This window comes from Lepisma saccharinum, chromosome 4, assembly GCF_977018435.1.
Source record: "Lepisma saccharinum chromosome 4, izLepSacc3.1, whole genome shotgun sequence".
Taxonomy (NCBI): Eukaryota; Metazoa; Arthropoda; class Insecta; order Zygentoma; family Lepismatidae; genus Lepisma; species Lepisma saccharinum.
In genome coordinates, this window is record NC_139232.1 from 60,836,263 (window position 1) to 60,852,045 (window position 15,783).

The 15,783-nt window shown below is 37.5% G+C and overlaps 1 protein-coding gene across 1 annotated transcript in view; it reads right to left on the reverse strand.

Annotated features, from left to right (window-relative positions):
• Positions 1–15,783, reverse strand: part of LOC145986495 (ATP-dependent RNA helicase DDX42) — a 53,770-nt gene that overhangs the window by 13,197 nt on the left and 24,790 nt on the right. The window contains exons 8-13 of the mRNA XM_083120571.1: positions 12,487–12,626; positions 11,414–11,547; positions 10,682–10,776; positions 10,295–10,425; positions 7,572–7,712; positions 3,801–3,951 (exon numbers count right to left, since the gene is read on the reverse strand). Of these exons, the coding sequence (XP_082976697.1) occupies positions 3,801–3,951; positions 7,572–7,712; positions 10,295–10,425; positions 10,682–10,776; positions 11,414–11,547; positions 12,487–12,626 (792 nt within the window). The remainder of the gene's footprint in view (positions 1–3,800; positions 3,952–7,571; positions 7,713–10,294; positions 10,426–10,681; positions 10,777–11,413; positions 11,548–12,486; positions 12,627–15,783) is intronic.

A 15,783-nucleotide genomic window follows, 5' to 3' on the forward strand; every position in this document is an offset into this window, starting at 1 on the left:
TCCTACATTGAGCACTTTTTTTCTCTCCCACATCAATGGTTTTGAAGAAAAGCGGCAATTATATTGTGTGCATTTCCTTCCTACACGCTCCAAGTGTTGAGGAAGTTTATTCTTGTCAGATGCAAAATAAAATTTACAGTTTTGCTTATCAGGCGCAAAACATAAAGTTGTTTTAAGTCTTGTTTTTCTTTCTGGAGATCGAATTTCATTATTTTCAAATCAAAACAGCTTAGTGAGATTCAAAACAATAACTTTTGCCTTGCGCTGGATGAATCATTGCTGTTATGGGCAAGCGATAGCTTTGCAGACGCTAGACAAAACACTAGCGCCAGCTGCAGCGTAAAAACAAGGAGACCAGCTGGAAGTTCGAGCAACAGGTGGTTGAAGAGAAAATCCTCAGCATTTAAGATAACGCAATTGTCGAAGATGGCAGTGTGAAGAAGAAAGAAATGGCCCTTGCTTTACATTTTACTATGCAACAGACAATAATACGGTCAATATTTCCTACGCAGTAAATAGCATTAAAAGAAAAAATAGGACCTGAATTCTGCAATTATTACTTTGCCTCTCTGACACACAAGTGGCAGAGAATAAGGGGGGTTACTTGTCCTATGATTTTTGTTTGTTTTCAAGAACGTATCCAGAACTGGTTGCCCCATTTTAGACGTCAAAGGACATCCACTCTCGCCTGTAATCACCCCGTGTGCACACACGAGCAAGAAAATCGTGGCTGAAACAATCGTCATCGCTGCCTCCCCCCTCTCCCCCTACACGTTTGCTGAGAGGAAAGAGAGAGAAATCACTCAGCCAACGGAACACTTTTTTGGCAAATATTACGACATCGGCACAGTTAGGAAAACATATTAAGTGGGAAACGGAAGTTATGATTCACATAAGATCGAAGTAAACTTTTGCGGAAGCTTGGATGACAAATCGTTAAGCAGGTTGACAATCTTTAGTTGGCCTATGTGGCTTTGATTATCACTATCAGTTTCGCTTTTTTATGAAGTGGTACAGGGAACAAAGAACATGTTTTGAATGAAAGCAGTTACCGGAAGTTGTAGGCTACAAGGCCATGAGTTGCTCACTCACGGGAACTTGTGAAATCTAAGTCAGAGCTGGACAGATGGTCCAGACTTCCAGGCATCTGAATTTTGGAACATTCCTGCAATCTTATCTCTAATTTCTCAAGTTGCTGTATTCATCGATGAAAGAGCTTGACCTGCCACATACACAGACGAAGACTGCAAGTCCAGCACAGTCATTTCGGGCTGCCCCCCCTTTCCAGTTGTCAGCAGCTCTTATGACAAGGAAACAAGTCAAGGTCGATTTAAAATACCATCCAAGCACATTCGATCTTCTCTTCCTGCGTATCCAATGGCAAAACAAGCCTAGCGTGTTGGGTAGCGGCTGTCGGGTGTGAGGTTACATTCGCATGCTTGGGGGAGGGGAGGGTAGAAGTCATGTGCTATTGGATGTCACTCAAGCTTGGTGTGGTGGTGTCTACTTTTAGATCAGACACACTTGCAAGTGGTAGAGTGCTCGTGAAGGGAATGAGTGCGAATAAAACGAGTGCAAAAAAGTATTTTTCGGCCGATTTCCTTAATTTTTTAAACTTTTTTTCAAAATTTTTCACGGTTCCCGGGAAAAGGGTCATTACTTCTAGAGGGTCGTTATATCCGGGGTCATAGAATCGAGAGTTGACTGTACTAACTAATATTAATTTTTATGTCCAAAGTAATGAAAATTATGCATTTTGCATAATTTCCAGGATATTCAAGACTCCTTAAAAGTGTTGTACCAAACTCTGGAAAAGCATCAGCTGGTATCAGTAATTAAATTTGAATGGCTGCTTTCTAATGCCGATTCAACTGGTATTGGCCAATACAGATACGTGGGTGACTCACTCAAAAAGTAAGTTACACCCCCCTGTACAAAAAAAAAAAAAAAAAAAACATTAGAAAGAAAAAATTATTGGACGAAAACACATGAACTTTTAACTTTTTTCAACATAGTCACCAAGGTGTTCCAAGCACTTTTTGTATCGTGTGACCAGTTTTTCGATTCCTTGTGTGCAAAAATTCCGTCCAATTTTTTTTAACCACTTTGAGACTGCTTCCTGCACTTCCTCATCTGACGTGAAACGCTGACCCCCTAGGTTTTGTTTTAGAGGACCGAAAAGGAGGTATAGCTCTTTTCAATTCTTACGGCGGGCGCTCTAGAAGCTGGCAGGGGAAGTGGGGAGCGAGGAAGCGACCAATCCAGCACGATAAGAAACGTAGCGGCCAGTAGAACGAGTTTCACGTTGTACTTTTTCCGGCCGCGTCGTGTCTCTCGGGTACCACTGCTGTTGTCTGGTTGGTCTGTTGCGTAATCCCCGCTCCCCACTTCCCCTGCCAGCTTCTAGAGCGCCTGCCGTAAGAACTGACAAGAGCTATAGTCACAGTGTGCCAAGTCGGGACTATAGGGAGGGTGGGACCACACATCCCACTTGAATTTCTGCAGTGAATCCTGTGTGACACCAGCTGTAAGGGAGGTAGCGTTGTCGTGAAGAAGAACAACCCCATCACTCAATCTTCCGGGCCTTCAATCTTTAATGGCTTTTCTCAGCTTCTTTAAAGTCTCACATTATGTTGCGGCATTGATTGTTGTTCCTCGGGGCACAAACTCACTGTAAACAATGCCTTCGGAATCGAAGAAGATCGTCAGCATGACCTTTCGAACCGGTGGGACAGGTTTTGGCTTTTCTTGGTGGCAAATCCTTGTGTCTCCATTCCATGGATGCCCTCTTTGTCTTGGGAGTGTATTGGTGCACCCAGGACTCATCTCCTATGATGATTTTGCTCAGAAACTGCGGACCATCTGTGGAATAACGCCAAAGAAATCACAGCGCAACATCAAAATGTTGATTTTTGTGCCCGTCTGTTAACAAGTGTGGCACCCAGCGAGAGCACAGTTTACGATAACCCATCTGATCACGAATCAGCATAGACGCACTACCATAGGATATGTTCAGTTCACTTGCAACCTCTTTAATTTTCACGCGGCGGTTAGCAACAATGATTGCATTCACACGCTCCACGTCGATAGTGTTCACAGTTGCAGGCTGCCAGACACGCGGTTCGTCGTTCACGATGATCTTCCCTCTTCGAACATCTGGCACCATTTTGCGATCATGGTGCGTAACATCCCATTCTCACCATACACCTCGACAATTTGGCAATGGATTTCACTCCGATTATGCCTTTGTGCCCACAAAAATTGGACGACGGAGCGCATCTCAATGTTGGACAACACCTTAATACGATGCGCCATACTCACACTGTGACTACTCGCATACTAAACCAGCTGAAGCACGGATGCTTCTGGTGTGTGAAGAAAACATTCCAGACAGTGTTGCCACCAAGTGTGAATATTTTATCTCTCTCAGTACAGGAACATGGGTCGGGTGTAACTTACTTTCTGATTCACCCTAGTACATCCACATCAGCATCTAAGAATCTACTCATCCCTAAAAAAATACACAATTATTAGAAGATATCAAAGTTACAATACATACTAGCAAGGAATGTATGCATTCATCAAATCTTGCTATGAATTTATGAATTTTATAAAGAAGAAAAAACAACACCTTTTCAGGCAACATGTAGAAAAGCCTCTTCTCGAAGAATAAAACCTCAGAGAGGAATAACAATTATTTTTAAATATGATTTTTTACTCTATAATAATTTAATAGCGATAATGCAGGCTTTGACTCAATTTTAGTTACTGTAATGATATTACATTTCTGTAAATCTTACCTGCAACATCTGTAGCAACCAAGATGCTGACTTCTTTCTTCTTGAACTGAGTGATAACTTTATTCCTTTCAGTCTGATCCATGTCACCATGAAGCAAGAGCACATCATATTCGTTCAGCTTCAGGTTGTTTGCTAATTCATCAGCATTGGCCTGGAAAATAAGCGTACCATAGAAACAGTGTTAAACATTCATACAAAAAAAATGCAATATAGTTGCATTTCATGTCCTGTACACTCACCTCACTTAGTACTCCGGCAGTTTGTTTCTTTATACAGCATATTTGCAGAAGATACAATTAAATCTACATACGCTGTATAAAACACACTACTAACTTCGTTGTCCATACTAATACTCTCATATATAAATACAGAAAATAATCGACTAGCAAATATATATACCGTGTGGGGCACCTAAAAGTTGTAAGCCCATAGTGTAATATTACTCACGAATGACATATTGAGACTCAATAGACAGGTGACTCAGGAAGGTTATGCCATTGGCTGGGCTTCTGCGCTGGGCGAGCGAGAAGTTTAGCGTGGCAGATCCTTGCCGACTGAGAGAGACTTTGGACGGACTGGACACAGGCTGGACAGGCTGAGTATACTGCATTACCGTCTATCACCCTTTTGGGGCCTGCATGGCCGGGTGTAATTTACCTAAAGTTAAGGGAGTTATTTTGAGTTCTTAAAAGAGCAAGAAAAGGAATTTGTTTTGTTTTAATTTTTTTAGGTGGATTGCTCCGGGTCATGTTGGCTTTTGGGGGTTTTGGGTGGGGCTGCGGTTGGCTCTGACTTGTGTAGCCGTTACTTACTGACTGGTGACAATCAAATGGGCGAACTGTACTAGTTTAAAGGGGATATAATCCATAAAAATTTCTGTTGAGTTAACTAAATTTGGAAAGTATAAGTAATAATATTATTTGTAATAAAGATTGTGTTAAAGAATATTAAGTTTAAATTGTATAATTTAAGTACCTAATATATGATCATTACGTTCCACTGCGCCGATAAGACAATCCTCGTCTCACTTCTTTAGCATTAAAGGGCAAACAAGAGACGTAGAGGATTATAAAGTACAACCAGAAATATTTCATGAACAACAATAAATATTGAAAAACTGCTTTCGCAGATATATAGGTATGAGAGGGGCTCATGAAATTAGTGGACACAGTACGTTCAACTACGTAAGGAAATATGGTTTTCCACACAAACTTAGTTTTTCTAAATGGAAACCCCATTTTATTTTTAGCTCACTTGAAAGCACAGAAAAATTCATTAAGAATGGCGTTTGTTACATTGTAATACGTCAAGTAGTTCTCAAGTAATTGTAACGTGATGTTGAGTGTGAATGCACATCCCCACCATGCCTGTCGGCAGAGGCGAGCGTAAATACCGTCGTGCATACAGCCCACACGCTTGTGTTGCATTTTTCCTACACTCGCCATAGATAAGGATCATCTCGGCCTTTTCAGAGTTTGAAAATACTACTTTCTAAGCAACAGGTCTGAAACGTCGTCAAGATGGCGGTTTGTACTGGGAGCGTGTTTCTTCGCTCTGCAAATTGTGGTTTTATTTTCTTGGTGTTGTGCTTCATTTGTGCTTTTCAATACCATGTACGTGTGAATCAGAACTCTGAAGTAACTATGGTCAATAGTGGCTCATTATTGGAGATGTGGAAAATAGGATATAGGAACTTTCCTTTTCCAGCCGCTGGAACTTCTTCTGGCCTGTCCGCAGCCATGATGGGACTACGGACGTCCAAGGACCAACGACCGCGAGGTAAGCGATCCACTCTCGGTTACTTTCACCTCTTGTGCCTCGTGCTCTTGTGCAGTGACATCCATGTCAACCCGGGACCCTCCCAAGGAAATGATACGGTTTTTTCCATGTATTACCAGAACGTGCAAAGTACAAAAAACAAACTTTCTAACTGCGACATTCACTTAAGTAAGCTACTGCAATATGACTGCTTAGTTTTCACTGAAACTTGGCTAAACGACATGGTGATGGATAGTGAATTTCCATTTTTAAAGCATTTCAATGTATTTAGAAATGACTGTGCATGTCGTCGTGGTGGAGGAGTGATGATCTGCGTTAATGTTAAATGGAATTGTAAAATATGAAGAGACCTAATCAAGGACTGTGAAATTATTTGGATAGAACTCAATTTTCAAAAAAACAAAAAAACTTCCAATTGGATCGTATTATCACCCACATTAGAACTCTCCTATTTCCATCCTCGAAGCCTGCAGGGATTCGGTATTAGCAGCAATGACAAGTGGTGATATTATGTTATTCGGTGATTTCAACCTGTCCATCAATTGGGCAAGCCCAAATACGGGAACTATAAACTGCCAAAATGATCAGTAGTTTATTGATACGTTCATTCACGGAATAGGGTTAAACCAGTTCAACTTGCATAAAACACGTGGTGACAACCTTGACTATGTACTGGCCTCAAAAACCAATCTCACCAAAATAGATTCTGTTGTCAGTTTCTTTCTTGCAATTGTTCGCCATAGAATACCTTCCTTTCAACATGTATCCAAATCAGACACCATGGCTGCTCTGAATATTCACACTCCATCCTTTCGTCGTGATCTAGCTGACATGAAATTTTTACACAAGATAATAAATCGCAAAATCAGAACAGATCTCCTAATCAGTGAATTCATACTTAGGGTACCCCAAAAGCTAACGCGCAACCTGCAACTCTTCCACAACCCAATCACTACGCAAACCATTCTACAACGCTCCTTGTTTTACAGGCTCCCAGAAATCTACAACAAACTTCCCCTGAATGTAGATATTTTCCTTCCAGAACGTAATTTTTGTATATTACTGACGAAGAACATGTAAATCTATCCCATCTTGTTATTGTGTTTATCTTTTGTTATTTTTTATTTCTACTTTATGTTGTTTCAGTGTAAAATGGCCAAATAAGACTTTATCTGAAACTGTGAGTAAATAAATAAATAAATAAATAAATAAATACACTATCACAAAAGTCTGGTTGATCAGTAAACTTTGTTACGCCCTTGCTTTATTTGACAAATCAATTTCAAAGAAAGAAAGAAAAATGTATAAGGTGCAAAGTCTAATAGTTGAAAATTTAAAGCTTTGTCATGACCAAACAAGAAACGTTTATTGTTCCCATGTACTAAAAATTATGACATAAATGTGTGTGTGTGGGGGGGGGGGGATAGAAGGAGAAAGAGTGGCAGAAGGGCAGATAAACAAATATGGCGTAAGAGATAATAAACACTTACCACAATTGAAGGAAAGTCTTATATTTCGAGGTTGAGCCTCATTGTCATGTTAAGTAAACAAAAGCATATTCTAACGTAACTAAAAAATATTCAATATTTTGAGATTATATATTAATGTGTTCGTGATGAGCCACGTATACCGGTACACTTCTGTACTTTTACGATGTTTTGGTCTTTCACGTATTTCCAATAATGCCATGCAACAATTTTACAGTTTAGTTATCGTGGAAATAATGCAAAATTAAAAGTTTCCATAGATTTTGCACCAGTATTGTGCGAAAAAATGGATTTTGTGATTACATAACGTGTATTTTAATATGCAATTCTTGAATATTTTAATGCAATCCTCTTTGTCAATTGATGCATATAACCGGAGTGGAATCCTTGCACACTAATATTAATCAATATTTTGAACTTGCATTTGGTATCGGTTATAATCTGTAAGAGTATTGGCACCAGCTCGCCTTAATTAACATTCAACTGCTTTCCTAATTATTCTTACCTTTTTTGTGACAAAAATTAGCACACTCCCCTGAGATGTAAACTCCACAAGACGACCGACTAACCAATTCCATTTGGCTCCTCCAAGTGTTACCACTTTGACCACCTGTGTTATGTCTTCATTGGCTTCTCCAACATCACCCTAGAAAATAATACATACATAAGAAGTATTTTATGCAAGTGGATAGATTACAACACACAACATTTCAAATTATATACCTTATTCACCTTTTTTTGTTACTTCTGCTCACTGTAGAAAACTGAAAAACAGCAAAATAAGTGAAAATAAGTGCTTCGTTGTATACATGAGATACATTTGCAGGATTAGACCTTCAGATACTGGGAGATATGGTTCTTAATGGGTTTTTAATGAAAGATTCTTAATGAATTTGGCATTTACAGGAAAACCTCGTTAATACGATCTTGGTTAATACGAAGTATCCTTTAATCCGAAGTTCTTTCCATTCCCCAGCCGATAAGATACGATTTATAATGTATTTAAGTACGGATAAATCGAAATACGGATAATTTTTAATATGAAGTTGTTTACAAGACCCTTCGGCAAAACTGGTTTCGCTTAATTCGAAGTAGACACCTGCATAAGTCGACAAGAGAAGATCGAATGTGGAGAGTGCTTGGACATTATTTTAACTTGACCTTGACATGTTTCCTTGTCCTAAGAGCTGCTGACAACTCGAGGGAAGCAGCCCGAAATGCCTGCTGGACATTTGACATTCTTTGTCAATGTGCATGGCAGGTCAAGCTCTTTTCCTGCTGAATGCACCACCTTCAAAATATTCACCAGTGTCAGATGAGAAATGTGAGATAAGATCACAGGAATGTTCCAAAATACTTGTAAGTCTCGCGCATCTGTCTAGCTCTGAGCTCGAGATTCAGCAGTTTCCCGTGAGCGAGCAACTTTTGGCCTGGTAGCTGACAACTTCCATTTCCATTAAAAGCATGTTCTTTGTGCCTGTAGAACTTCATAAGAAGGGAAACTGTTACAGATAATCAAAGCCACATAGGCCAACTAAAGTTCATCACCCCGCTTAATGCGTTGTCGTCTAGGTTTCCCACAAAAGTTTACCTTGATCTTATGGATGTTGCAACTCCCGCTTCCTGTTTCATACGTTTCCCAAATGTGCCGGTAGTAAAATTTGCCAAAAAAAGTGTTCTGTTGGCTGTGACTTCTCCCTTTTTTCCTATCAGCAAACAGAGGGCGGTGTCCGTTGCTAATTGTTGCGGCCACGATTTTCTTGCTCGTGTGCGCATGCGGGCTCCTTTCCTTTGGCGTCTAAAATAAAGCAACCAATTCTGAACACGTTCGTTTTGAAGAACCCAGCGTGCTTGAAAAAAAAAAAACAAGGAAAAAACCTGTAATGCTCAATGTAGGAATGGATGCCAAGACCGATAAAAAAAAAGAAGTTATACGAGAGGAAAAGTTTTGGCAGAGCGAGTGTTTGACTTCCAGAACACTCCTGAATCCAACAATATATTGTCAATTAACATGAGAGTAAATAATCATACCTCGTTTCGATATCTGAAAATATGCAAGTTTCGTAAAGCTTGTTTTGAGTTCATTTTATGCTGATGAGCTAAGCGGGACAAAATATACAGTTTAAAGTGGGATCCAAACCAGAGCGATTATAGAGTGCGGCGCTGTTTAATGTGTCCTAGGATACACGTTCGGTGCAAACAGATCGCAAGCTGCGTGTTTCCTTTCTCAGGGTGGATTACAATGCAAGTTGAGGAAGAGTTTGGACTAATCCCTGGAAAGGAGGAGGGGTGGGGGTGAAGATGAAGTTAACTGAAGCGAAGAAAACATGACCTTTTTTTTACGATGTGTTTTAGACAGCTGAACCAGAACGAAATTTACAGCCCCAAGGGTTTTTTTTTTCCCCGGGTAAGAATCTTCTCTTACCAGTTAATCCTGTAATGGACAATAATATTCTAGTGAATGTACATAAAATCCAATATTCATTCTGTCCGATTATCTCCAGTCTTTTGCTCGTGCCAGTGTGATTGCTGTCAAGATTCTTCAGAGTTTTGCTTCTTGCAATAAACGAGAGATTGTTTTCCTTTCCGTACGTCTCCGTGCAAACGGGTTTCTTATGAACTAGAATTGTATGACGTTTGTGGAAGTGCAACAACTTTGCACAATTGAAAGAAAATACTGTTTTTTAAACTACTTTTTTCGTGAAAACTATTTCATGTTCTATTTTTTCTTCTCACAACATGCGTCCTGTGCATAATCGGTTGTATAACTACGCAGAATAAATTGTGTTACCATGTCCTTGGAATTTTTGTGTCCGCCTAAGTTCCATGTCCTCATTTTGTGTAACATTTTTTACACTTTCTTTAAAACTTCCAATATTATTATATAGTACACATAAAGCTTATCCGTTGTGGGGGTAATTTATACTCTACTTTATTTACACCTGAAAAACACGCACCATCTTAAAAAGTTTGGATAACTCAAAGTTGACATTTTTTGGTCCCTTGAACTTCATATTAACAAGGTTTTCCTGTATTACAATTTTTCCTAATCTTTTATGGACATAATGCACAATTAAAAAAAAGATAAAATACAAGAGATCTATGGGCATATCTGTATTAATTAATGCATTATGAAATAATATAGTTGGTTGAGGTGGTTACAGAACATAGTATTCTAACTCTTCACCACCATTAAGTCTTCTGAATGTAATTGAATACAGTACTCACTTGAACTATCCTAACGGGATCTGTTAAAACATCTCTAGCCAGCCTTTCAACTTTCTTTTTAAATGTGGCACTGAACAGCAAAGTCTGTCTGTCTGGTCTCACATGGTTGCAAATTGAACGAACTTGAGGTTCTGTAAATACAATGTAAAACAACCTTGAAATATTTGACATGGAAAAGTAATAACTCCAAGGTATGACAAAAGTTGATAGAATATTACAAATAAGAGGACAACAAAGCCATTCACGCAAATTTTACAAATACTTCATAAAAATCGAAGCTGCAAGAAATTTACATTTATTTCCACCCAATAATAAATAGAGTTAGACATATTATTCTTTGTTTACACATGTGCATAAAATTTGTAAAAGATAACATGCAATACTTACCAAAACCCATATCAAACATCCTGTCTGCTTCATCCAGAACCAAAAATGTTACTCGTTGAAGGTTTGTTGCTTTCATCTTGATCAAATCTATCATTCTACCTGTTAAAAAGGAAAAATATTGTATTGCAGGTACAACTTAACCAAAATAAATGTAGCACAAAAAAAGAAATTAGGTAAACAAAGAAAAATATCCACATTTGTCAACACTGTATAAATGTATCATGAAAATAAAAGTACACAAATGTATGAATACCCCTCGACAAAATACATTATCTGAACACTTCCAGTTTATACAAAATTTAAAATTCTAGGACAGAGAAGTTAATATGTTGCCAACAATTATTACTGATGGTGGTTGCATGTCCATGAAATTGGAATTTTTAGAAAGAGTAACTCAATCATTTCTTAACTTACCTAGATATCTCACAGTTACTTCATGTGCACCCGCCAATGCCACGTAGCAGGCACCAAAGTAATCAAATTCCTGAGAGGTATTTTCCATATGCTCCAGCACATCCGCTGGATGCATTCTGAGTTACTCTTTCTGGAGACACCAAGTTCATGGGCATAACAGTGATAATTATAGAGGATATTTATGGACACCTTGTACATTTTTTTTAAAATTTATGCTTCTAAGTTCCAGAAAAAAATAAAGATATAAATGTTCCTGGCTATTAAAGCTCTTATACTTTCTGTTCTGTCCCTCCACAACCACTTAGAATCATTGTTGACCTACCTGGGGTGCCTACTACAATTTCAGCACCAGCTTCTAAAGCTTTTGATTGTTCCCATTTTGATCCTCCACCGTAGCAACATACAACCTGTATGTTGTACACTTTCCCGAACTTCTTTGCTTCTTGATATATCTAGAAACAACAATTTGTATGAAAGCCAACACATGGATATGTTACCAAAATTATAACTGCAAAGCAATGGCTTAAATTTTAAAACAACAGTTCCCATCTCATTAGAATTAGGGACAGAGATGATTTCTTGGCACTATTTCGGTAATGACGCATCAAAATACTGATAAAATTGCTCTGGTGTTTCATCAGACGCTTGAGAGCATCATTGTACTATTTTGTTACTACTTTTATGAATGTAAAAGTTTAATTGAAGCGTCTCATTTTTATAGAATAAATTTATAATTTGCACCTACCATTTTTCTTAGGCAAACCTTGTTAGAGTCATGCATTAACTAAAGAGATGAACCATGCAGGTTCATGACAGTTTGATGGTAAATATTCCCTACTGGTCGATTCCTACTAAAAACTGTTGAGCACATTTTTATTTTCACATTTTAAGCTCTTTTCCTTTGTCAGTATTCTTTGAGAAACACATATTATTATTGTCTGTTCCATGTGTTTCATCTACCATGGCTACTACATGGTAAAGTATTTTAAATCTTCACATTTGTCAACACTGCATAAATGTATCATGAAAATAAAATGATACAAATGTATGGAACCCCCACAAAAGACATTATATGAACACTTATAGTGTATACAAAATTCATATGCACACAGGCTAATCTCAGCTGGACTTCCAATTTAATATGGAAGCCAAACTATGGAAACTTGCATTCCTTTTAAAAATGCTTAACCAGCACACTACTGGGTGTTAAACAATAGGTTTACAACAGCCCATGTAGTCACTGCCTAAAATATTAGTATGGAAACAGTACTGGTGCATATTTAATAACAACACATATATATTTCAGAGAATATTTCATAACATGGCTATTGTTCTTAAATTCTTAAATGTATAAAATCATTTTAAGGATAAGGCTTCTGTTTTGAAATTACCTGTTGCGACAACTCCCTCGTGGGGGCTAAAATAAGACCAATTGGGCCATCTCCTGGTTGAAGCTCTTTCTGGTCCATGATGTGAACGAGCATGGGCCAAATAAAAGCAGCAGTCTTGCCACTTCCAGTCTTAGCAATGCCTGAAACATCACAAACATAATCATTGTATACAATCATTGTACAAATTTATGAGAAAGTAAAAAGGTGTGATGCATTACTAAACAATTAAGAATTGAAACAAAAATAATAAAAAATGATAGCACACAAAACAGGTTTAGTTTATTTAATGTCACATTTCAGTTACTTTTGGCTAATCACAATGATGGGGAGGTTCCAGTGTGTCATTGGCCTGCAAAATTGCAGTTACCGAGGTGTACTAAATGGAAGCAAGGTTGACTTTAGTGAAGGTGAATAAAGGTGTAGAAAATAAAAGGTGAGAAAAGCCCATGAAAATTAAAGTAAAATAAACAAAACTCTTTGAAAATTAATTATAAAAACATACCTTCTACATAACAGTGATTGCTACCACAAACCCTACGGAAGCTCTTTTCCTATTTAATAGAGGAAATTTGTCATCAAAGAAATCCTTATAACATATTGGCTTATTGAGACAAGAAAGGAGTGATCAATTATGCATGAAAACTTAAAATTCATGGACTGTGGAACCATGGCACCATACAAATTGATATGCTCACATTTTAATATACTTAACGGTCCTTCAACTCAAATTCTAAACAATCCTGAACCTCTTATGTTCCAATAATCTATTTCCTTTATCATGAACCTTGTTTAACACTTTCCTAAGTCTCCAAATAACCACTGTTCCACAATAAGATGTACCAAGGATCCTCATGAATTTTTCAAGGAGTTTAAAACGTTCAAAATGACTCTGCAAATGGGTTGAAAATGGAGGGAAAGGTAAAATTCTTAAAGGGTTCAAATTGATGATTAGCAACATCCTGAAGAATGCTCCAGGTAAATCTTCCTACCGGTGCATACAATGTCATTTCAACAATACTGAGCCAGTTCTTATTCACACATGACTGTTGCGTTTCCTTCCTCCACTCCCTTCCACCTTGGAAAAATTTTCCTAAATGTGTGTATACTCAATACTTCCACTGTATCAAATGGACAAAAATATTTTGAAAATCACATATATTCTTTTTCACACAAAGAGGACAATTCCACGCAGGTAAAACTTTGGAAACAAAAAATCAGGTGGAACCAGGGCAAGTTCAGTAGCTAAATTGGTATAAAAATGACACGGTATGCCAGAGACTTGGGTTTGAGTCCTGGTTGAACCAAAATTTTTTGCTTAAATTACTACAAGATACACCTACCATGTGTACCAAATAATAAGGTAATATACATCTCTATACTGGGAGTGGCTAAGCATCATCATCGTCATCAGTTTCAAAGGCAACAGATCCAGCTGCAGTATCACTGACAGAGACATTTACAAACAGGTAGAACAGTAGAACTAAAAATTCAGGTGAAACCAGGGCTGGCTTGGTAATTGGTATAGCAATGGCAGAGTGTGCCATTGACCTGGATTTGGATTTGAGTCTGGCTGAGCTTGGATTTTTTGCTTAAATTTGGTAATATATTAGAAAACTTTGGATACTTAACAGTGGCATCCCAAGGCAAATAAAAAAATTAAAAATTACAAGTAGAACCACAGAGGTGTGTATTCCTCCTACCACTGCACAAAAAATATTTTGCGTAAACAAAACTCATTCTCAAAACTCAAAACCGATCTCAGCAGGAAATATGTTATATTGTACTCTTTAACTTTTCTTGTATGTGTACATGTTGCTTGCATTGTAGAATTATTTCTGTGGTTGGTACAAGCATATAAACAAATTTTGTTGTAACGTTTCAGAACACATGATCCCTTCATCAGGCATTTATTTTTAAGTTTGATTAATGTTACAGTTATAATTAGGGCTCGGAAGTTGACGAAATATCCTTTTTTTTTTTTCGTAGTGTCCGAAGATGAGGCCCAACATAATATATGTTCATTTTGGGTCATTGTAGGCCAGAAAAAGGTGGGTTTTATTTGTCCTTTTTTGCCTTTATCGGCAGTTTTTGGCTTATTGGTCCTTTTGTAGCCTTTTTAAAGGTCTTAACAGCTTTATTTTGCAACTTCACCTTCTTTCGACTACGTGTTTACTGCCCATTCTCAATTCAAATCATCATCAGATCATCACCATCACCTCTTAAATATCCGTTCTATAGTAAATAAATAAATAATAAAAAAAATATTTGAACCATCCCTGAAACGAGAGAAAAACACTGGACGACTGAAGCAGGTACGGTACAAGGTCCTTTAACCGGAACTTGTCTGGAAGGTCGCGCTGTAAGTGGCAACTTTCTCTTGTTTTGAAGCTTTCAGCATGGTGTATACGACCAAATACATGAAATATGTAATTAAAACTGAAGTTATTAATTAATTTGGATCACACTTATACGTCCTTTTTTCCGTTTTTAGGTCCTTTTTTGATATTTTTACGTCTTTTTATAGGTATTTTTTTTTGGCAATTTATAGGTCTTCAACTTCCAAGACCTAGTTATAATAAAGAAATAAATTTAACAAAACAAAAGCAGTTATATAATGAATCTTGTCAACAATGTTACATAACTGCTTCTTTTTGGTTAGTTAAATTTATTCCATTGTTATAATTGTAACATTAATCACACTAAAAATAATGTCTGATGAAGGAAGTGTGTGTTCTCCCAGAACATTACAACAAAAATTGCATTTATATGCTTGTAACAACCTTAAACTACAAGAGAAATAATTTTAATCTTTAGTTTGGAACATATTGGTTGATTAATTCATCATATGTTTCTCCTATTACACCACTGTTGTGGGTCATTTTATATCGTCATTGTTCTCAGTCACTGTTTGTTCTGATCCATTTTTCTTGTATGGTTTTCAGGTGAAAACACAAAATTAAAATTCACTACATCTCATTCCTTTTGAGATCAATGTCATGAATTTGTTTACCCGGTGTTGAGGAGCGAAGGAACGAAACACAACAGTCATGCGGAGATGATAACTTGCTCAGTTTTGTTCAGATGATATCATATGCACACAACTATTTCTGTGTAGTTTCACAATGTTAACATAGCAAATGTGTTCCATTAGAGATGTGCTGATGTTAATTTTAGTTAGGGCTGAGCAATTACCACTTTGAATTGATATACAGGGTGTCATTTTAATGGCGCCCACGGACCACGGAAACGTATAGAGGACATCGAAACAAACAACTTTTCTCAGTAACATTTTTCTCG